The 24468-nt window shown below is 34.9% G+C and overlaps 1 protein-coding gene across 6 annotated transcripts in view; it reads right to left on the bottom strand.

Annotated features, from left to right (window-relative positions):
• Positions 1–3472: 3472 nt before the first annotated feature.
• Positions 3473–24468, bottom strand: part of LOC125835176 (uncharacterized) — a 41084-nt gene continuing 20088 nt past the window's right edge. For all 6 annotated transcript variants that reach the window (XM_049514300.1, XM_049514302.1, XM_049514305.1 and 3 more), the window contains exons 7-15: positions 21221–21323; positions 20984–21078; positions 20812–20874; positions 17422–17497; positions 17200–17308; positions 13455–13567; positions 13254–13312; positions 4071–4179; positions 3473–3700 (exon numbers count right to left, since the gene is read on the bottom strand). In XM_049514300.1, the coding sequence (XP_049370257.1) occupies positions 3566–3700; positions 4071–4179; positions 13254–13312; positions 13455–13567; positions 17200–17308; positions 17422–17497; positions 20812–20874; positions 20984–21078; positions 21221–21323 (862 nt within the window). In that variant the 3' untranslated portion in view covers positions 3473–3565. The remainder of the gene's footprint in view (positions 3701–4070; positions 4180–13253; positions 13313–13454; positions 13568–17199; positions 17309–17421; positions 17498–20811; positions 20875–20983; positions 21079–21220; positions 21324–24468) is intronic.

The raw sequence follows: 24468 nt of genomic DNA, 5'->3' as shown, positions 1-24468 counted from the left end.
CCCATTCACTCTCTCGAGCTGAATGTGTGGGAAAAGGCCTAGGATTCACTCTCTCGAGCTGAACCCATGACGACCCAATAACCACCGGCTATCGATTTAGTAGTCTTAGTTTTAAAACCTCTCTCTCGAGCAAGCCAAATACACTGAGATGAAATTGTATTTGCAACTATAATCCCATTAAGTTCAAACACAACTACTAAATGAAATCACATGTAAACAGCAAATAGACTAACAATAAGCAATACCCAACAGGAAATTTAACCCATATTCACAAAATCACACCCTAAGAATTGAGGTTTTAGCTAGACATAGAAAAAAAAAATGATACCAAATCAAAGTAACATCAACTGGGTATGATTTATATTCACTTAAATCAAGTCTAGGATGAAGAATCTTCAACACCCACTTCCAATTTATTGGAATTGGAAGTCTTCAAGTCTCCAAAAGCTAAGCAAAAATATTCTCTACTTGAAAACTTGGAAAATAAAATTGTTGTATCTGAAATTGCATACTAAGATAAAATTTCAAACTAGTATTTATAGTTGTCAAATATTGTGCTGCGAAGGAACACTCGGCGCAGTTAGTCGGGATCGCCGATGCACTCGGCGATCCGCCCTTTGGTCTGCTTCATCGCCTTTCAGCATCTTCGCGTTCTGGATCATTGGGCGATATAGTACTGCCTCGCAGAACTATTCGGCGACACGTCGACTGCTCCTTTTCATCGCCGACTTGATCTTTTCCTTCAGGGCTCAGCACACTGGAACTTTGGGTGAGGTGAAGGCCATTCAGTGACTCGCCGAATGCATTAGGCGATCCTCAGGCCTTCTTTTCTTCGTCTTTTCAGTCGTTTTGTTCCTTTTTGCCAAGTAGTGTCCATGCTTTGCCTCAAACTTAAGGGTTTACATCAGTTATTGAAACAAAATATGCATTTGAGGACATTAATTCTATTAAAATGAAGCCCTAAATGAGTCCAAATTGTGGACTCATCAGAAGTCTTGCCGCTATTAGTGTGGAGGGGATACCATTGGCTAGAGATGTTCAAAGGTTAACCAACAGTCTCGTCCGATTACGTATTTCTGAGGAGATGGGTGGTTTGATTGCTTTTATTAAGGCTCGTTCTTCCTTAGTTGAGCATTTTCATCACAATTCACAAAATGAAAAAAATTCAGTGTTCTCAATTTTAAGAACTTGAATATAAACATGAATTTTTTCTTGGATTGGATTCACAAAATATTGAGCACCTTTTCACTTCTTATGACAATAGTTGCACTTATTTTCTTCATTCCTTTATATCTCTTGCCCAATCCAGATTTTGATGCTATCAATTCAAAAGAAACATTTCATGTTGCTTCATTGATATATGAAAGAGATGAGAAAAGAAAAAAGAACGAGCGAAAGTTTGGGAGAGAGAAATAAGAGATGTATTTTAAGTTTGAATGGTGTTAAGACTCTTTTACAAATCTGTTTTGCTCAAATGTATATAGACCTATTAAGAGATATTTTTTAAAAAATAAAACAAATGCACTTAATGGGCTTAAATCTGAACACAATGACCGGAGACCTAATCATGTTGTCTCTGTCAATTCAATAATACATACACGATTCAATAATCAAGTTATACTTAAGTAAAAGTCTCCTCTACACTTTTCTTAAGCTCTTTCTTTGTAGAATTTATCATGGGGGCGGTTTTAGGAGGAAGTTATCCTTAGATTAGGAGTTAAACTCCTAAAACTAACTTAACTTGAGATTCTGTCCTTCATTCTTCGTTGTAGTGGTTACCCTTTTGCTGCAACGCATCTACTACAACGACCTTCTGACTGCTACGTCATGGCTCTAACTATTTCAAAACAGGACTCATATTTTGGAAGAAAAAAAATCGTATGCTTGTATCGCAGAAGGTTCAATAACGACAAAACTGGTCATTACATAATTAAAGCTTATAAAAGTATATATGAACTCACAACATAGGCATACATTAGAATAATGCATACATAATCACCTCCATATGCATATTATTCAAATAACTTGTTCGGGCATGTATCCTGAGAAAACCACATTTTCAGGTCCAAAATCTCAACATACCTAATACTCATGTAAGTTAACTATCCAAAACTACTTTGTTTCTTCTCTCATTATCTGTCAAACATTCCAAATCTATTCAAATCGATCATTCTCAAGGTTAGCTATACATTGGACCCATCTCTAAAGTTTAGGCTTTTGTCAAAGTCAATTACAAGTTAATGGAAACTCAAAATGATTTACATGAATGGATTGCTCACAAACGAGGGAGTCCAAATATATAGCAAAAATCCAATCTTGACTTAGTTTACTAGGTTAAATCCCTTAAATGATGATTTGGGAATTTAGGGCTAAAACCACTTTAGGACATTTGATATCTCCTGTTTTGATCTTAAAATTACATGTAAATAACTCAAGAATTGTCTTAGGATCGTCAGGTCAAAGTTTCATGGTGATTACACCTAAAACAATGCAAACTCATATGATAGAACAATGTTGGTATTGGAACATGGTCTTTGCCATCCCATAACTAGACCATGACTGATAAATTGGCTGGGGACTTATGACTATCGCAGTCAAGTCAATGCGATCACAATGCCTCATCTCACCCTAGACCATGACTGGTAAATTGGTTAGGGACTTAAGACTATCGCAGTCAAGTCAATGCGATCACAATGCCTCATCTCACCGCAGTTTCTCTGCCGTGAAATTGTGTGGCAATGTCAGCAGGAAAAATTGACTTCCCGAAGTCCATAAAAGATCATATATCAAAGTGGTGCCTTTCATTCTCCTCTGTCAATACTGTTGATGGAAGGTGGTGACTGCAATCACGATGCACCAGTTGAGAGAGAAATCTACAATCCATTTAGGTTTCAAGTGATCTGAAACTGACCCGAATCTCTCGGGTCTGAAACCAAATCAGTCAATAAGTCCTAAATGAAGAAAATAACTTATACAAAGTCTCAAAATAAATATTGTGACATAAAACTTAAAAAAAGGATTGGAATGTTACGAGACATTGGCCACATGTAAATGTAAAAGAACCTCTAATGTTGGAGGGACCAATCAAAACACTGGGTATGATGATATTAGAACACCAAGTACATGAAGCTAAATAATCTAGGCCATTATCAATTATTCAAAGCAATCCCTTCTCAATGTATCAGATAGTTCAAAGCTGATGTTCAGATGCTGATTGCATAAACTAAACCAATTGTTCAACTATCGTACAATCAACACAAAATTCAATTGTGACGCCTGAAGAGATTTTTGTGGTTCCCAAAGAGTCCGTGAAGCAAGACCTCTCTTCTTTGTCCTTTTTTCAGTTAATATTTCAGTAAGCCTCATTTACAACGAGCTACCACCTTTATATTCTACTCTGTGCTTCTGATGATCCCTTTGACTAATGGTTGTAATCAAACTTAAAAATGGACAGATAGCTTTAAGGTTCACGTACACACTGGATGAACGAATAAATATTACAGTTTCAACTCATCTCCTTTAAATCAGACTATCCAAATAAACACACCAGACAAATCAGAAGTTGTCACGCCATAGATGTAACCCGAACAGAGTGATCTGCAGATCCAGTCAAGAAGATGGGTGATGTCGGATGCCAGTCTACTGTTGTTATAGATGCACTATGAGGAAGAGTTCTCATCCCATATGCATGACCTCGCACCTGATACAATTAACAATCATTTATTGTCAATAAATTAGACTTCAGTAAACCAGCAAGGCAAGAAATAACAGTAACTGGAAACAAACAGGGGCCATAGCAAGGACCAATGAAACTACATCTTATCAGACTCCCCCCAGGACTTGTGACATCATATGAGCACTGCTAGTCCCAACAGAAGTTGTCAATACGCATAACAACTAATAAAAGAGAGATCCAATCGGTTTACTGATGGGACAACTTTCTGTGACTCCCATAAATGATTGTTCCATTTTCAGTTAAGAGGCAAACCTAGAGCTTATGAACGTATAGTTAGGCCCTGAGACTGAGGCAAGGGAACCTAAACACATCATTCTGCATGAAACTAGTTTACCTGATATATAGGCGCCCTCAGGGAGTTGGATGTCACCAGAAGTCTTCTTCCATAAGCATCGAGAGCCATTTCATGTTTATAGTGTGACGAACTCCTAAGGTTACAGAATCTACAATACAGGAATGATAGATGTAAAGCATCTTATTCTACAACAAGACAGGAAAAGAGAACAACTTTTAACTTAGAGAACAAATTTAATGGGAAAAGGAAAAAAAAATATGCTGCTTGATAGAAAGTATTGTAAAGAAAAGGATCTTGGGCCTTATTCAATTCCAAATGCTAACTCAAGAGGTGAGTATTACCCAAGCCAAACTAAAGAGACCACTCATCCCTTAACCCCTCACACCCACGCCTAGGGATGGACAACTGGTGCATGGGCAATTTAATATAAGGGCCCAACATCAGGAAATGAAAATTGGAATTAGTCCTGCTCTAATACCATGTGAAAATAAAGAAGAAAATATTATTGAATTGTGTACTCTATATCATTACATAGAGCCCTATTTATAAATACTACATTACAAAGAAAAAGTAGGATATTATATAAATCATGTTCCTATTCTGACAAATAATATTCAAGCACAGTGCAACCCATCTCATGAGCTAAAAAATCATGTAGATTTAATTTCTTTTCCCCCGGTCAGTATACAGTTCGAAGGTCCTAACAACTTTGATTTATCCAGTTTCTCTAGGAAACAGGGAGTTTATGGCTGAATCATCCCCCAGAGCTGGATATATGAACAGTTTGAAGGAAACTCATGTCAACCTAAATACATCATTCTTCTTCATTGCCTAATAAATTTACACAATTGATTGTTACTCATCAAAACCTTCATTAATCACCTAGCACCATGCCAAAATGACAGGGATATGAGTTTCATAGCATGCCATTGAAACCTATTGAAATTTGTTTTTCACTATTGCAGTAATTTTTAGCATAATAAGCTGTTTAGGTTTAGGATAAACTTGAATTTTGAATTTCTATGAGATTGTTTTTGTTGTTGAGATTATTTAGCCTTTTTGATTTATTGTTATGCAGATTACGTTTTCACATTGGCTATTTAAAACCCTATTGTGCTTAATAAAAGTTGAGAGATATTTTTAATCAATACTTTCAACCTTTTCGCTTCACAAACTTTTAGAAAAACGAACAATGGTATGAAGAGCCTCATTAATCTTCTAAGATCCGTGAATTCTTCTAAAAAGCTACTTTCAACCCATTTTTAACTCATCAAGGCTACTTTCAACCGGTGTTTATTTCCATCGCGTATGTTATATTTAACCAATATCAATTTTTAACCTATTTTCAAACATGGCAAGCAGCAATCTCTCTCTTAAAATGCCCCAAAAATTCCACTAGCGAAAACTATCATGTTTCGTCAATGAAAATAAAATCACATCTTGAAGTCTGATATGTGGGAAGTTGTAATGAAAGATATACCTTACAACCACTCCTGCAAATCCTATCCTTCCCCAAATTGAATCTCATTCAGATGAAAAAACAAAAAAATTTAAAGCCAAAACTGTAATTCAGAATTCAATTGCTGATTCAAATTTTCCTTAAATCATTGCTTGTGAGAGAGCAAAAAAAGCTTGGGAAAAACTAAAAAAAGATGTTTGCTTACTTGCTCAAAACGGAAGGGACTCCTAGAAACATCGTCAATAAACTCCTATTGTTTTGCAATATTCGCAGCATGATAGCTCCATGGACAAGGATGATGCTATAGAAGCCCTAAGAAGACAGTCACCAAGGATAAGGAGTTGCAAGATTCTTGTTCACGTGCAAGTGACTTGGGAAGGACCACATATTTTGGTCAAAGTTGGAAATCCTTTTTGGGAACTTTTGCTTATTTCCTTAGGAAAGAATTTTTGGTATTATATTTATATGTTTTCCTAGTTTAAAAGTTGGGATAAGGCACAAGTACCTCCTAGACTATGACCGAAGTCCCAGAGACACCTAAAGTTAACTAGGGTCTTATTAACCCCTCAAACTCATTTCGTATTTATGTGCACCTTTTGTGTTGATGTGGCACTTTCAACCACCCAAGTTGGTTGTGCGTGTACACACGTGCTTGCCACATGTGTAAATATTATTTTAAATTTTTTAATTTTTATTTTAAAGAAATAATTTTACTTTCTTTATCTTTTATTTAAGTTTAATTAATACACATTTTTTACCTTTTAACGGAACTTTTACCTTCATTCATTGTTTTTTATCTTTCATTTTCTATTGATTTTATTTACTCTTTTTATTTTCTTTGTCTTTCGTTTTGATTTGATTTCAAATTTAATTCCAAATATCTTGTATTTAAAATGAGTTAATTTCGAACGGATATCAAAATAAGTGAAGAAAATCAAATAAAACATAAATGTTAAAATTAAAGGACACTTTTGATTATTTTTTTAAGAAAATACACATAATTTTTTAAAAATTAATTAAAAATGAAAAAATAAAAAATTATTTTTTAAAAAAAAAGTTTAAAGTGAGAACGAAATTAAAATAATTAAATATATATAAAATTTTAATATCAATAAATATGTGTAATTATAAAATTACCAATTAAACAATGACATGTGTCTAACTTGTGCACTCATCACTTGCCTTCAAGAAAGTATGCACACTCTCTATGCCACGTCAACATTTATGATGTATTTATTCCATTTTAAATTAGTTTAGGAGGGTAATAGGACCCTAGTTAAGTTTCGGTGTGTCTGAGATTTCGGTCAGAGTGTCGGGGGTACTTGTGCCTTATCCCTTAAAAGCTTCCTATTTTAAAGTTTCCTATTTTAGAGTTTCCTATTATGAAAGTTTCCTAGTTATTTTTTTTTTGACATAGGTAATTGTTTCTAATTCTGTAACACATTACATGGGTTGTACTGAAACCATATTTACAAAAGAACTCAAAATTTATTGTCCTATCCTTATAATGAGTCCAAGACATCAATGATAGAGTAGTATCATTAGAGTAAGTATCATTAGAGTATATCTGGTTGCACCATAAACATAAAGTCAAAATACAATTCATTTTGGCTTGTTCAACTCCATATTCTGAAAAACTCTAAGGTTCCTCTCCTTCCATATTGTCCACCATGTAGCTGCAGGTACAATTCTCCAGTTGTTTCTGTTCTTAGCGTGTACTCCTACTTCTTCTCAACTTTGTAATGCTTCTATGATTTTCCTTGGCATGGACCAAGATACGTTTTTGAGACATTGGAATAATCTCCATAGTTGACTTGTGACCTTGCATGTATAAATAGATGGACCACTGTTTCTGCAATTTCCCGATAGAAAAACATCTGGAACATAAAGGGATCCTCTTTTTCATCAAGTTATCTTGAGTCAGCACTACTTCCTTAGCCAATAACCAGACAAAGCAATATATTTTGTGTGGGATTTTGGCTTTCCATCGAAGTATCTATTGGTTTGGTTGCTTATCTTCCTATAGGCTGCATTTACTTTAAAAGTCCCGTTACTATTTCCCTGCCACTGTAGGATGTCTTCTCCAGCCTTCAAACCACTGAATTGGTCGATGGTGCTGAAGAATTCTATTACTCTTGGTACTTGGTATTTCCCAATCATTGAAGTGTCTCCTGAACACAAAATTCCACCCTTGAGGTGTCCACAATTCTGCTATTGTGCTGTGTTGATGTAAAACTAAGTTATAAATATCTAGGAATAATGAATAATGTCTCCATGTTGCTGCTTCATGCCAATCATCCTTCCAAAAGACAGTTTTAACTCCATCTGCCACTTTGACTATGGTATTAACTTTGAATTTATTCCACAAAATTCTGATAGATTTCCATAAGCTAACACCATAAGGAGTAGTGACCTCCTTTGTCATCCAATTATCATTCTCCTCATATTTAGCTTTAATGACTCTGACCCATAGACTTTGATTTTCATTTGAATATTTCCTTAGTGTCTCATTTTTAAAGCTTTACTCTGATTCTTCAGATTTTTGATCCCCAATCCCCAAATCTTTTCTCATTGATCACTGTCTTCCATTTTACTAGGTGGTAACCCTTCCTGACTTTGTTCCCTAGCCATAGAAATTTCCTCCTGATGCTATCCAACCTATTGATGATTCCTAGTGGGATAGGAAACAATGACATCATATACGTTGGAAGTGCATCAAGCACAGAGCTTATCAAGGTCAATCTTCCACCCAAGGAGAGATATTGGGACTTCCACCTTGCTAACTTCTTCTCACATTTCTCAATCACCCCATTCCAGATTTCCATAGACATAGACTTGGCCCCCAAAAGCAATCCAAGGTAGATAGTTGGTGGAGCACTCACTTCACACCCTAAGATTGACTTTAAGATTTCCATGTTTGGCACTTCATTAACGGGATATAAGAAGCTTTTCCTCCGGTTAATATGCAAACCTGACATTCCTTCACATATTACCAAGATCAGTCTCAGTATTTTGAGATGCTCTTCTTCAGCATCATATAATATAAGTGTGTCATCTGCATACTGATGAGTTACCTTCAAGCTATCGCTTCCAACTCTAGCAACCTCAAATTCTCTTAACCAACCTTCCCTATTTGTTTTCTTAATCATGTTGTTCAGTCCCTCCATGACTAAGAGGAACTAAAAGAGTGATAGAGGATCACCTTGTCTTAGGCCCCTCTGTGAATTAAAGTAACCTGCTGGTGAACCATTAATAAGTACAAAGAAGTTCACTGTTGATATACAAAATTTTATCCACTTATTCCATTTGTATCTAAATTCCATCTTCTCTAGCAAATCCATAAGAAATCCCTAATTGACATGATCATATGCTTTCTCAATGTCTAATTTGCATAGGATTCCTGGTTTCTTCAAGTTCACCCTGGAGTCTATTACTTCATTTGCTATGAGGGCATCATCCATAATCTATCTTCCTTTGATGAATGTCAGTTATTGTGAGTCCACAAGCTTAGCCATCACTCTTTTCAATCTTTCAGTAAGCTCTTTCGAGAAAAGCTTGTAAATACTACCTAGATGGGCCTGAACTCTATTAATTCTTTAGCACCTTCTTCTTTGGAATAAGAGCTATGAAGATAGCATTGAAACGTCTTTCAAACCTTCCTTGCTCGTAGAAATTCTGGAAGGTCTTCATATATCATTTTTTACCATTTCCCAACACTTGATGTAGAACCCCATTGTAAACCCATCTGGACCAGGTGCTTTATCAATTGCACACTACTTTAGACATTTCAGTACCTCCTCTCCAAATCACCTTTCTAAATCTTCCATTTCCTCCACTGTCAGCCTTGGGCAATTTGTGAAGTTGCTGGCAGGTCTCCACTGGACATTCTCTGAGTACAGGTTTTGGTAAAATTCCATTATTTCCCCTTGAATCCTTTCTTGATCTCTGATCAGATTCCCTTGAACAAGAAGTTGGTCAATGTTGTTATATCTCTTGTGTGAATTAGACATCTTGTGGAAGAATTTGGTATTCTTATCCCCTTCTTTCAACCACAAGAATCTAGATCTTTATTATCTCCACAAGATCTCTTCATTCTTGATTAGCTGCTCAAAGTTCATGATTAAGGATGCCTTCTCCATTGACTCTTCTGCTGTTATAGCAATGTTGTCCAAAGTAGCCAACTTCTCTAGCAGATTCTTCCTTTGTTAACCTAGGTTTCCTTGCGCGACTTTGTTCTCTCGCGCGACAAACTTTCTTCCTTTTTTTTCTCAATCAAATACCAACTTTTTCCTCTTTGAACTGGTAAATTATCATAATCTTTACAAGTATTTTTTTATATTAACAATTTTTTGGGGGTGTATTGATGTTTATCAAGAACGCTTCACCTCTACCCTTCCAAGATTTGTGTACAAAACTTTTCAAAGGTTCTACTGCAACAAGAGGTCATGGTTGGAGTCCAAGTTGTACCTATTCCTGTCCTAGTATCTCTTTTGAATCTCCTACTATAAATATAGATACTCCTAATGGAGTTGAAGATCTAGTTGGTGACAAAAATGATGGAGGTCTTAATAATTCTCCATCCCGATCTTCAATTTCGCCTGATAAAAGAGTTTTGGGATGAAAAGAAAAATTTGTCTCAATTGGAAATTCATGAGAAGACGAATATTGTCTTAGAGTTATTGATTAAAAAAATAGCACAACTAACTTAGAAGAATGAAAGGAAAAATTAGATGGCATTGACGTGAAGAACCATACTGTTAATATATTTTGTGAAATTGATAGATACAAAAGGGCATGGACGACACTAGAGGTGCACAAGTTAGAGAATTGGATTAAGGTCATCAAGAAAAAAATAGAAATTCTTTCATTTTTCTAATTAGCTATAGTACATGTTAGGCGTTGATAATGTGAAACCTTCTTTATTATTTGATTAATTGGATAATTTTTTTATGAAATGCTTATGTTGAATTCTTTAAAACAACCATGTTATAATAATTTTTGTATTGATATATAATTTTTATTTGCATATCATATAATTTGATTTTTTTCAATCAAATATAAACATTTAAAATATTTTTTTATCAAAGAAGTAATATTTTTTTGACAATAATTTTTTTATAATATTTTATTGATATAAATTAATTTCATATGCACATTCAGATATTGAAAACCATCTTAATCATTCAGTGTTCAGATCTAGAGACATCTTAATATTCAGATATGTATTCAGATCTAGACATCTAGATCTTAATGCACATTATAATATGTTATTCAAATTCAGGCGTGTTACTCTTAATGGAAACAAATGAGGTTTCAAACTCATTAAGTAATTGTAAAATAAGAAAAGCAAACGCACTTAATGATTAAGACATAAATGATAAAGATTCAAACCACAAAAAACAAACAAACTTAATGAGTAGGATTTGAATGTTAAAGATTAAGACCTTCATTAAGTGCAATCAAATGAAGCCTCAATTGGACCCGATTTATCCTATAAGAAAGCCCTCGTGCCCATTTTAGACAGGTTGGTTTGCAAGTTGAGAATCAAATAAACTTCCTTTGGTGGAAGTGTTCATGGAGGAATCATCCGCACGATGAAGTAACTAAGAGACTAGGGCAGACATGTAGAGCAAATACATGCACTTATTTGATAGCTCAAATATACCCAAACAAGAGTTTAAGTGGGCGAAAATATAACCCAACCCTTTCATGTTTTATATTTGCATTCCATATGTAGTTTAAGCATATGTATAAGATCGTATTACTAATTATTACTTGCGCGTTGATTTGAAATGTGACTCAAGAGTTTGGGTGGTTTTGGACATGGTAGAACCTAAAAATCAAAAGTTTTATTTGGTGCAGCCACGATCATTCTGCACCAGGACCAATCACACAATGTGGGAAGAGTTTGGTCATCGTAAGTTGATTGCCATCGCACATTGGAAAATTCAAAAGCCAGTGCTATCGTGCAAGCTGACCAAAATAGCCCTTAAAGACGGTTCAATTAATTATCATGATTGGTGAGGAGTGTGATAGCTCCGAAGAACAGTTCAAGTATACATATGAACATTGATTAGATTGTGCCATTATGAAGAAGAACTTGTGGGGGCTCAACCAACAGAGTGATTTCGACCCAAGGCACTAAGATAATGATTAATTAACAACCTAAGATGATTATACTTGTTTTTGTGGATTTTTACATAGATTTGAATCCCTAAAGTTATATTTGGTGCAGCCACAATCATTCTGCACCAAGCCCAATCACACAATATGGGAAGAGTTTGATCAGCGCAACAGCACAAGTTGACCACAACCACACATTGGAAAATTCAAAAGTTTGCGCTATCGTGCAAGCTGACCGCAATCATATTTAAGGGTAGTTCAGTTAATTATCATGATCACTGTGGAGGAGTGTGATAGCACTAAGGACAGTTTCTTTTTTTATGACTATGGTGTCCGAGCAAGCTTTTGCGCACCTTGACTGATTCCACGGGATACATGTCACCTCCCTCCAGCAACAGGTATCAAGTAACTCGGTCCACCAAGGCTAGGACAAATGAGAAAAATCACCTGGTATTTTTTGTCTCCACTGGGTTTTGAACTCGAGACCTCAGGATTCTCAACCACTTCATTAACCACTAAGGCATACCCTTGGGTGCCGCTGAAGGACAGTTCAAGTATAAATACAAACAACACTTAGTTTTTGCCATTTAGGAGAAGGAAGAACACATGAGGGGCGGGGCTCAACCAATGGAGTGATTTCGACCTAAGGCATTAAGATAATCATACTTCCTTTTTTGTGGATTTTGACATGAGATTTGAATGCCTTAAGGATTTTAAACCTAGTTCTACAAATGAAAAAAAAGGGGGGATGCGACCTAGCAATACAAGTCAAGATTGAAAGTTGATTACATAAATGAAATGTGAGCTTATGGGTATGCTGATTCTATAATTTGTTTTGCATTTTGACTAGTTTGGTCGGAGGTTGAGTTTTTGGTTGACCTTCCATTGTCTGACTTATCCAAATTATGGAAATATTGCACCTAATTTGAATGCGTTATTCACTATCTTGCATAAATTGGGGCCTTCGGAGGTCGTCTTAGTGGATTTAAGCATTTCAAGTGAAGAAAAGGCATTTAAAGGCAAGTGAGACTTTTAACCTCTCGAATGTTTTGCTTTCCTGAAGTCATTGTTTAGAATATACATAATTGCTTTAAATTACCTGGTATGTTGAGGGTGAGAGCATACAAAGATATTTATACGGTTTCTTAGCTTCAGATGAGGTGAAAGAACCACATACGTTGTGGTGGTACTTCAAGCTATTTATATTATGTTTCTTTACTTTCGGGCTACGACCCAAACAGCATACTTCAAAGTATGTAGCTTCTCCTCGACTTACTGTTGGGACGGATAGGAACTCCTTGGCATTATAACGTATACTTCTCTTCCACTATCATCTGTGATACTTGGAGATTTATCTATATAGCTTATACTATCATTTTGAATATGAGTTTGTTGCTATCAAATGTTTGCGGTTTGCCTATCAAGCGGTCGCTCTTTTGGTGCCTATCATGACTCATGAATTTGTATCATAACAAATACCATATTTATACTTTTTTAATAATGATAAATGATTTCTTCTGGCTAAATACCATGTGAGATGCACAAGCATGAGACTAGGGCTAAAAGAATATTTCTAGTTAACTGGAATATTCACACAAGAATGAAATATCAAAACTAAAGGATTAAAACAATCCACATACCTGCTGCAATCACTTGACCAAAGTACTTTGCCTTGATTCTGCAAACTCCACTCAAATATCTGTCTTACATGCTACTGAGTTAGATTCTTCAGAATGCAGCTAACAAATTTAAGCTTTCAGCAAGGTGAAAACCTTGAATATATGGAGAAGCACTCAATGAAAGAAAAATAAAGTGAATTCGATGATTGCTAAATAACTTGCCTTTCCATCTACACCCAAAGTGAAAATGCTCGTCTCATCAGAACCAAACAGAACAGAACTAATTGCAGAATCATGTGCTGGCCATCCAGTAATTTGCAAGCCAGCAGACATATCTATCACCTGTTAAGATTCTGTTGACTATGCAAGCCAGCAAAGTTATGAGAGCATCTCCTAACTGCACATATTCACTCTCAAATCTATATCTATCTATCTATACTACTTTAAAAACATGAACTCCCTAACTTGAATGTTAAATTACTATAATACCCCAACTTAAAACACTCAATTTAGTATATATTCTATATTTAATATTATATTTATTTACACTATATACTATATTAAAAGCATACACCTTTTAACATTGATAGGTAGTTACTTTTGCGAAGGGTTGTAACTTTTTTTATAGAGTTGTGACTTTTTGATGAGTTATGACATTTCTGAAAAGTTGTGATTTTTCTGTAGGGTTGTGACTCATCTGAAAAGACAGGATAAATAATTTTTCATATTATCCTTTGTTGTCTATAATAGAGGGGGTTTCTCAAACTACGAATTTTGTAAGTTTTCTATTCTTCTTCTTAAAACAAGGAAGGTTGTGAGAGTTGTTCAATTATGCTATTATAATATTTTTTGTTGGTAAATTAGATAGATCAACAAAAATTAAAGCAACAAGAAGAATTTTGAAATAACTCAACTTCAAACGAGAAGAGTATCTTGATAATTAATATGTACTCAATTTCATTGCCATAAAATATACTTTTGTAGCAACTTCTACTTGACAATAAGTTCAACGATTTTTCGTTGCACAAACAATAACTTGGTGTTCAGAATCTGAAAAGTCTTCAACTGTTGGAGAAAAAATATTTGATCAAATACTTGTTTGAAGAGTCCAAAGTACATTTAATAAGTACTCTTTTGTTTCCAATTTATTTATTGTACTTTTATTTTTCTTCTGTTTAATGTAGAATGTTATTTTTTCTTGGGGGTGGGGGCATCTTTAAGACCACAAAGTTGAAAGACATTTTTATATATTCTACATATGATCTTTAAAAGAAAAGTCTTCTTTATTTTTTAAAATTTCATATCAAAATAAAATTAGACCAATCTATATCTATCTTTTTTTTATCTATCTATACTACCTTAAAAGTATGAACTACTTAACTTAAATGTTAAATTATTATAATACCCCAAACTTAAAACACCAAATGTAGAAGATCTTCTATATTTTATATTGTATTATATTTATTTATGTGTATTATATTATATTATATTATATTATATTATATTATATTATATTATATTATATATATTATATTAACGACAATCACGTTTTCACATTGAAGGGTTGTGACATTTTCGAAGAATTATAACTTTTTGATGAATTGTGACCTTTTTGAAGGGTTGTGACTTTTCTAAAGGGTTGCAATTTTTCCAAACAGTTGTGACTTTTCTGAGGGGGGCGACTTTACCGAAGAGTTATGACTTTTCCGATGAGTTGTGACCTTTTTGAAGGGTTTTGACTTCTTTTTGATAAGGCACAATACGAAGTTTCTAATACACTACCCTTTGTTGGCTATAAAAAGAGGGGCTTCCTCAAATGTTTAAACCATGGGGAAGGGAAGAGAAAGTATATTTAAGAGGTGTAACTAAGAGATTTTAAGAGTGACTAATTTTTTATTTAATAATATTCGCATTATCTTTTAAAATAGTGTGGTGGTAAATGGTTTGATATTCACGTGCAACGCACGTGTGTCAAAACTAGTACCATTAAAAGAATGAACTCCCGAACTTAAATGTTAAGTTACGATAATACCCCCAACATAAAACACTCATTTTAGTATATATTCTGTATTTTATATTATATTTATTTATTTGTTCAATTCTATATTATATTAAAAGCAGACAATTTTTCACGTTGATGGGAGTGACTGTTCCAAAGGGTTGTGACTTATTCGATGAGTTATGAAATTTCCAAAAAGTTGTGATTTTTCTAAAAGGTTTTGACTTATTTTATAAGGCACGATAAGCATTTTTCCATATTATCTTTCGTTTTCTATAAATAGAGAGGTTTTCTCACACTTTTAAACTATGAATTTTGTAAGTTTTCTATTCTTCTTCTTGAAACAAGGGAGATTGTGAAAGTTGTTCAATTATGCAATTACAATATTTTTTTGTGGCTAAATTAGATAGATCAACAAAAATTGATGCAGCAAGGAGAATAAAATAACTCAACTTCAAACGAGAAGACTATCTAGATAATTAATATATACTCATTTTCATAGCCATACATATACTTTTGCAACAACTTCTACTTGACAAGAAGTTCAATGATTTTATGTTGCGCAAAGCACAACATGGTGTTCAAGTTGTGAAAAGTCTCAAACTTTTGGAGAAAATCGATTTGATCAAAAACTTGTTTGAAGAGTCCAAACTAGATTTAATAAGTACTCCTCCGTTTCCAATATATTTGTTGTACTTCTATTTTTATTTAGTTTAATATAGAATGTTTTTTTTTCTTGGGGGTGGAGGGCGCATCTTTAAGACCACAAAGTTAAAAGATATTTTTATATATTCTACATGTCGTTAAATTAAAAGTCTTTTTTATTTTTTTAAATTTCATATGAAACTAAAATTAGACAATTCCATAGCTATCTCTTTATCTACCCCCAACTTAAAACACCAAATTTAGTATATCTTACATAATTTATATTGTATTTTATTTATTTATTTATTTTATATTATATTATATTATATTAAAAGCATACACCTTTAAACATTGAAGAGTCGTGACATTTCCAAAGAGTTATAACTTTTCCGATGAGTTGTGACCTTTTCGAAGGGTTGTTACTTTTTTATAGGGTTGTGACTTTTCCGAAGAGTTGTGACTTTTCCAAAGGGTTGTGACATGTTCAAAGAGTTATGACTTTTCCGATGAGTTGTGACCTTTTTGAAGGGTTGTGACACTTTTTTAATAAGGCACAATAAGCATTTTTTCATACACTACCCTTTGTTGGCTATAAAAAGAGGGGTTTCCTCAAATTTTTAAATTACAATTGTTTGAAGTTTTTCATTCTTCATCTTAAAACATCAAATTTATTATATCTTCTATATTTTATATTATATTTATTTATATATATTATATTATATTATATTATATTATATTAAAAGAAGACACCATTTCACATTGAATGGTTACGACTTTTACAAAGTGTTATATGACTTTTCTGATGATTTTTGTGGCCTTCTGAAGGGTTATGACTTTTATGATTAGGAATAATATGCACATGCTCATTACACTCCCTAACATGAATGTTAAATTAATATAATACTCCAAATAAAAACATCCAATTTAGTATATCTCTTATATTTATATTAATATTTATATATATTATATTAAAAATAAGAACTCCAACAATACAATAATAACAAAGTAATGCACTATGGGGAACTTTCAATACTAATCATAAGAAAGTTTAATCCAAAATTCATAGGAACTTATACTTTATCATTCATTTTATAATTGTTTACTTAATTTCTTTATTTAATCATATTCACAATATTTTTAAAAATTGTGTTGTACATGGTTTGATGTTGCACGTGCGTCAAAACTAGTATATATATATATATAGAGAGAGAGAGAGAGAAATAGACACAGAATATGGAAATTGGAAATAAATATAAAAGTTTCTAATGCAAGGTATAAGAGAGGACGGCTACAGACTATGTTCACAAGTTCAGACAAGGATACCAAACATGTGTATCATTCCATCAGTAGCTGCAGCTGCTAAAAGTTTTCCATTGTGATTGAAGCATACTGAAGTAATTGGAGGTGGATCTTCACCAAGAGGAAGGACTGTCTTCAATAAAGTTTGAAGAGAGTTAGGTTTGAGAATCCTTATGAAGAAAGGAAAAGAAATTGTGTTGTAAATTCAGCACTTGGATACAACCCGGACCCAATATAATCACATACCATAGCTTTCCATGTCCTCATGTTCCAGACAGTTAAAGAAGCATAGCCCAATTTACCAATGTCACTCGAACCAGGCCTACAAAACTGCAATTTAGGATCCCTTTTGAGGCAAACAAGAACTATATACATCGTAATTAAGCATATCAAAACTCTCATTTAACAACAACATTCCTAGTACAGTCCCACAAGTGGGGTCTAGGGAGGGTGGGGTGTGCACACACCTTACCCCTACCTTAGTGGGTGGAGAGGTTGTTTTCGATAGACCCTCGACTCAAGAAAATCATTTTACAAGACAGGTTTGAATGAGTTGCAAGAGTAGAAGCTATGATGTAAAAAGAAATTAAAGAAAGTATACTCTCACAAGTGGGTTCTTAGAAGGGTGGGATGCATACACACCTTACCACTACCTTTGTGGCATAGAGAGGTTGTTTTTGATAGACCCTCGGCTCAAGAAAATCATTTTACAAAACAGGTCGGAATGAGTTGCAACTTACTATGATGAAAATAAAATTAAAGAAAGTACAGTCCCACAAGTGGGGTCTAGGGAGGGTGGGGTGTACACACACCTTACAGCTTACCCCATACTTTTCTGAGGTAGAGAGGTTGTTTTCAATAGACCCTCGGCTCAAGAATATCATTTCACAGAACAGGTCGTAATGAGTTGAAAGAGTAAGAAACTTTGGTCGAAAAAAAATAAAGAAAGAGCGGTACTGACAGTTAGTATAGATAACCAAAGTAAGGAAAACCACAATACTAATGAACTTGAAGAATCAAATAGCATAATCATCATATCATATCATATCATATCATATATATATATATAAATATTATTATTATAAGTGGGAAGCTCCTAACCTCAAAATTGGATTACCATTTTACCCTTCACTAAATACTATTTCTACTCTTTTTTTTTTATGTACAAACGTAAAAACATGTTCCAATAACTAATTAGATAATCAATTTTAAAGTATTCAAATGTGCTTTAAAGATGTAATGGAAGATAAAAAGTCATTCAAGTGAATGAAATAACTTGCAGTGAGTTACTAGGTGGAAGTCCAAGCATTTCTAAACAGCTTCTCTTTTTTAATTTTAAGTTAAAGAATTTGATGAGTTTCCATTGATAAAACTATATATACTCCAACTTCATCTACAAGAGATACAACCAGTTTCTAAGTGGTCAGTCTTAATGTTTTCATTCGCTCTTTGATATAATTTTTGCATAGGGTGGAGAATGATTTTCGAGTTCCGCTTGACTCTCCAATGTTCCCTTATGGATTTCATACATTAGTCTTACAAAAAATGCCTGTCGTGGATAGGAAGGTTGGAATTTTCAAGAGTTCTTTTTTTATTTAGAATGGTAAAGTTGTATTCATCAGCAATGAGGTATGCTGGCAACCAAACAAAAAATTTCAAGGCAAAGTAGTCATGATTACAAAGAGCCTAGGAAATCTACTAACTGATATACTTCATATATACCCTCTTCTTTACACCAAAAATATAGAGTATTAATGCAGTTTTCTTTTACTTTCTGCATTGGGTTAGTAATATTCTTAAAACATCTATTGTTTCTTTCCTTCCAAATTGACCACCATATTCAAGATGGAACTAGATTCCACCATTTTTTCTGTGTTTTACTTCCCCCTCTTCTCATCCAACAGCTTAGTAGGTCTACAAGGATGCTCAGGCACCACCCAAGGATCTTGGATAAGGCTTTGAAACATATACCATATCTGGGCCGTCACTCTATAGTGAAGGAACAAATGGTTGTTTGTTTCCTCCTTTTCATGGTAGAAGAAGCACCTAGAAACAATCTGGAATCCTATTTTTTTCAATCTCACCCGAGTCAGGCATGCTTTTCTGCACTCCGACCATGTGAAACACTATCTTGGTTGGAGTGCTGGACTTCCAGATTTGTTTCCAAGGTCCAAAAATGCCCCCCCGGATGTGTTGCCAGGTCTCTTTTGTACTTCCAACAGAAAACTCCTCATCACTATCATGTTTCCATATGATTGCATCAGGATTAGTGTTGAGTCCCGGAAAATCTTCCAACCAACCTTTGCAGTAAGTCGGCCACTCTATCCACTTCCCAGTCATTTAAGAGCCTCCTAAAGGTTATATTCCACCCTTGCTGAGACTACATCTCAGCAATAGATGCTCCAGGGTTGTTACAAAAAGAGTACAAATCTGCAAAGTCCTCCATGAGGGAGTTCTGTCCTATCCAACTTGTCTTTCCAAAAAAAGGATCCTAGTCCCCTCACCCACCTTGTAGCATATGTTCCTAGCTAGTTTTGGCCACAAATTTCTGATAGACATCCAAACTGAGACCCCATAGGTGCTGGTCACAATGTTGGAGGTCCATGAATCAGTTTGTCCATACTTGCTAACGATAACATCCTTCCACAGAGCCTGCCCCTCTTTACCAAACCTCCATAGCCATTTTGACAGTAAACACCTATTTTGCAGACCTAGATTCTTAATGCCAAGACCTCCCGATTTCTTGCTTAGTTGAGCAATTTGTCATTTGACCAAGTGAGTGCCCTTTCCTTCCTTGTTTCCCAACCAAAGTAAATCTCTCCTTAGTTTATCTAATTTATCTTCCGCTTTAGCAGGTAAGGGAAAGAGAGACATAACATAAGTAGGGACAGCATCTAAGACAGAATTGATCATTGTTATTCTTCCTCCCAGAGATAGGTATTGTGTCTTCCAGGTGGCTAACTTTTTCTCAGTCTTCTCCACAATTACATCCCATATTTCTAGTTCTTTGTGGTTGTTACCCAGTGGCATCCCCAGATATGTAGTTGAGAATCTAGGCCAGCAATGGCATCAGGTGCCGGCAACACCAAGAATCTACGCCCCAGACATGAGACAAACCTTCAAATCTGGTCAATTTATATGATTCGTGTGCATTGACATTCTCTTTCTCCTCTGCTTTCTACAACTACAATTCATGATTGCCTCCTATAACATGGACATTGAAGCCATGATTGCATGCCCAAGAAATTCTTTTAATCTTGTTAGGGACTTGTATACCCATGTAGGGATAAGTGTGAGATTTGAAGAACCCCATCATTTGTTCTTAAAGATGAACTATTTATTAGTATTGAATTTAGATGGACCTAAACAAAGAAAACTAGATACCGAGAACTGTAGCCTGCACATACTAGTTATTAATAGAAGAATTTTCAGTTCACAACTATTTCTCTAAAATTGCTTAAAGCAGAGGAATTGTGACAAAAATCTAAGCTATAACTTCTTCATAGCAGGACATCAAAGTTATACATTCTTAAGTTATAACTTATACATATCAGGACATCAAGATAATAGATAGAGAGCTTTAGATCAAAAAAGTACATGAAGAAAGTACAAGAGAAAGGTAGAAGTACAAGTTACCATCTCGATGCAGCAGCAGATACGAAAATTGGCTCCACAGGGCTGCATTTTAAATCCAACACGCTGTATCCGGGAAAACATGAAATGGGAAGGATAAAAGAACAAGTAAGACAGTGTCCAAGTATTTCATTTTTTCAGAAAGAAGAGAGTAAATCCCATGAGTGTGAGGAACCTTGGGAATGCTTCTGTGCAACTAAGATCACAAACAACACGTTTAGCATCGACATTCCATGCTTTGATTCCTCCATCAGCTGTGCCTATGAGAAGCTTTTCTCAAGATGAACATTAGTTCCAGAAGCTTTAGAACCAATCCAGTATTGAAGCTAGCAACTATATCAATTAACATGAAAAAGAAACAAGAATCATGGAACCTAATAATGTATGTCTATTATATTGATAGTGTCTATACCAGTCGGTCAGATTTGCACTCCCACTCAAGTGACATGATCTCTGCCCCACAATAGATGGTTGCATTTCTTGATGTTGGTGCTGATGAGTCATATGTCCATATCCTTCATCAGAATACATTAATATCAATACAAGATCAGGATAGCATAATTTGTTGGCAAGTCAAAAAGTTTCAATGACAGTACACCAAGATGGTGTCACTCTACAGAGTGTGGATATACATCAAACCCTGCAGAATCCAATCATCAATGTCTATACCATATCCTTCTACTCCAAAGAATGACAGAATGAAGATTGATCCCAGAGAAAAGATCAAATGAAAAACAATGGAGCTCTTAAATTTCCTCATAGAATTTTGTTCAACCTTGAAAATTCTATTAATTTTTCTCTAAATTAGCCAAAAAGTACAATGAAAAGTATCCTTGCATAGTTTTTTATTCTAGTCTCCAGCTTTTTCATCCCACGGCTAATCATAAGTGTTATCAAAGGCGTGCTTAAGCCCTGAAGCGAGGCTCAAAACGTGTTGAGCGCTTCGCCTCGCTTTATGTGAGCTTCAGTGACGTCATCAAGGTTCTAAGGAAAACCTTTCCTTGCCAATGAGCCTCGTATGAAGAAGTGACACTAAATAATTGATAATTCACTTTATCATAAAAAAAAATTCAATTTCTTTGGTCATATATTTGTCATTCATGTTAATAATTATTAGTCTTGGACTAAACATATATATATTTGTGTTCTTTTCTCCCTTTGCGCCTTTTTACATTAAAGCCCACGCTTTATTTGCGCTTAAAGCCCTCACGGACCTTAGAGCTTATTTGCGCTTTTCGCCTTAGATAACACTGATCATAACCTTGCATTATTCTAGGTAGATCCCTGTCAATTAAGACGGAGAAGGAATTGGCACTTTATTCAGCAAGTATTCAGCAAAGAGTTTTTAAAAAGCTCTCAGGCACGTTTTTCGAGGTTGTTAGTTTTAGCCATTTTTGAATTTTTCACTCTCTAGGGGAGAAATTCTCCTGCTGCTCTGACCGGACTTTTCAATAGATATGGGGAAAGATGGAATTTATTATAATGCAGGGTTTAAATCCTATGACATTACAAGGAGATCGATTACCTTTTCCAGTCCCAATAGAAGGACATTGTTTAGACAAGTCCTCTGCAAGCAAGGATACCGATGGCAGGCATGAATCATCTGGGCGCAGACGACAATGATAGGTCAATAGTGGTGGAGGTGCAGAGGAGGAAGATAGAGTTAGGAGATGACGTGGAAGGATAGACTATGGTGGGATCCCCAAAAGACGGAATTGGTAGAACCTCTGAAATGCTTAATTGTTCAATAGAAGAGGATATTAAAGTAGGTCTGACATTCAAAAAAAAGTAACATGAACAGACTTATGTATCACTGGAGGTTAGGTGAGAAGCATAGATATCCCTTCTGTACACTTGAATAATCGAGAAAAACACATTTAAGAGCATCGGGAGCAAATTTATCTTTTCTTGAAGTGAGTGTATGGACAAAGCATGTGTCCCAAAGATATGTGGTGGAAGAGAGAATAAGGTTGACTAAAGAAACAAAACAAAATGAGGTACCTGATTTTGAATAGAAGAGGAAGGCATAAGGTTAATCAAATAACAAGAGGAGAGCACTGCATCCCCCCAAAAAACGCAATACATTTGCTTGTATGAGAAGAGTGTGTGCAGTCTCAACAATATGCCTATTTTTCTCTTTGCGACCCCATTTTGTGGTGCACTGTAAGGACAAGATGCCGGATGAAGAATTCCATGGGAAGACATAAACTGTTTAAAAGATAATAAATATGCATGTGCATTATCACTACGAAAAGTGTGAATAGAAACACCAAACTGATTTTTTTTTAGCACAAAAAGTTTGAAATATGAAAAATTACTCAGAACGATCTTTCATTAAGAACATCCAAGTGCACCACCTTGAGTAATGGTTAATGAAAGTAATAAAATACTTAAAACCCAATGTTGAACTAACTGTACTAGGACCCCAAGTATCAAAAATGAACTAAATGAAAAAGAGACTCTGCATGACTATTAGGACTCGGGTGTGCTTCCCCAATTGACATGACTCACAATCTAACTAAGATAATTTGGACAAGCTAGGTACTATCTTCTGAAGTTTGGATAAACTAGGGTGTCCCAATCGTCTGTAGATTAAACCTGGGGAGTCGGAGATTGAACAAACTGTAGTAGATTTGTCAGAACTAAGATGATAAGTCCATCTGACTCATGCCCTTTCCCAATTATTCTTCCTGTACTGAGGTCTTGTATAACAAAGAAGTCACCAAAGGAAAGAGACGAAACAATTTAAAGTCTTAGACTCCCCATAGCTTCCCTTAGCAATCTATCAACTTCCCCATACTGTTTACATCAGTAGATCTTCGATAGGAAACGGTTCAATTAATCCCCTCAAATATGTTGTGGGACTTTTAACCGGTTTCTGAAAGAGAAGTCACACAATACTTGATCTCCTTCCTTGACATCTTATTCAGCTTTATAGTGTTATAGAATTTTAGGAGTTGTACCACCACACAAAATATCCAACCAAAATAAGACATCTACTATTAACGATTGCAAAAGTAATGAAGTTAAAGAACTTCTCTTTAATCTTTCACAATTCCCTTCCACACACTAGTTTCGTATGAGGTGGTGATACACTCAGAGGATCACTTTATAAACTACCCCTATATTTTTCCTGAATCATCATTTTTCACATGACTTGGTCTTCATGTGCAAACCTCCATAATTGTTTGCCTAAAAGGTTTGGTAACATTTACCTTACCTACCAAATGGAATCATCCTTCTCCCTCTGTTCCATCAAATAAAATATCCTTTATCACTCATCAGCTTTTCAATTCCTTACTAAAATATGACTAGGAGCAGCAATACATTGGATTCTAGTCGGAACAGAATTTGTGAAGAAATTATGGAACTTGATCCTATAACTGAATGTGCAATTGTGAAATGGACAAAGGCCCCCTGATACTTGGTTTAAAATCAAGACAGATGGTAACAAGAACATGGAAGGAATATCTGGTGCAGGAGGATATGTAGAGGCAAGGATTCATGAACATAGCATTTTATTGTGTTTGGGAAGAGGCAGTAGCAACATGACTGATGTAAAAGCAGTTCTCTTTGGCTTGAACTGGTATACAGAGAATGGTTTTACTTGCATCATACTAGAATGTGACTCTCTTATAGTCATAGATATGCTGCAGGAAA

This window comes from Solanum verrucosum, unplaced genomic scaffold (genome assembly GCF_900185275.1).
Source record: "Solanum verrucosum unplaced genomic scaffold, falcon-dt-bn FXZP01000123.1, whole genome shotgun sequence".
In the NCBI taxonomy this organism is placed as follows: Eukaryota; Viridiplantae; Streptophyta; class Magnoliopsida; order Solanales; family Solanaceae; genus Solanum; species Solanum verrucosum.
This window is presented reverse-complemented; position numbering and strand designations above follow the sequence as displayed.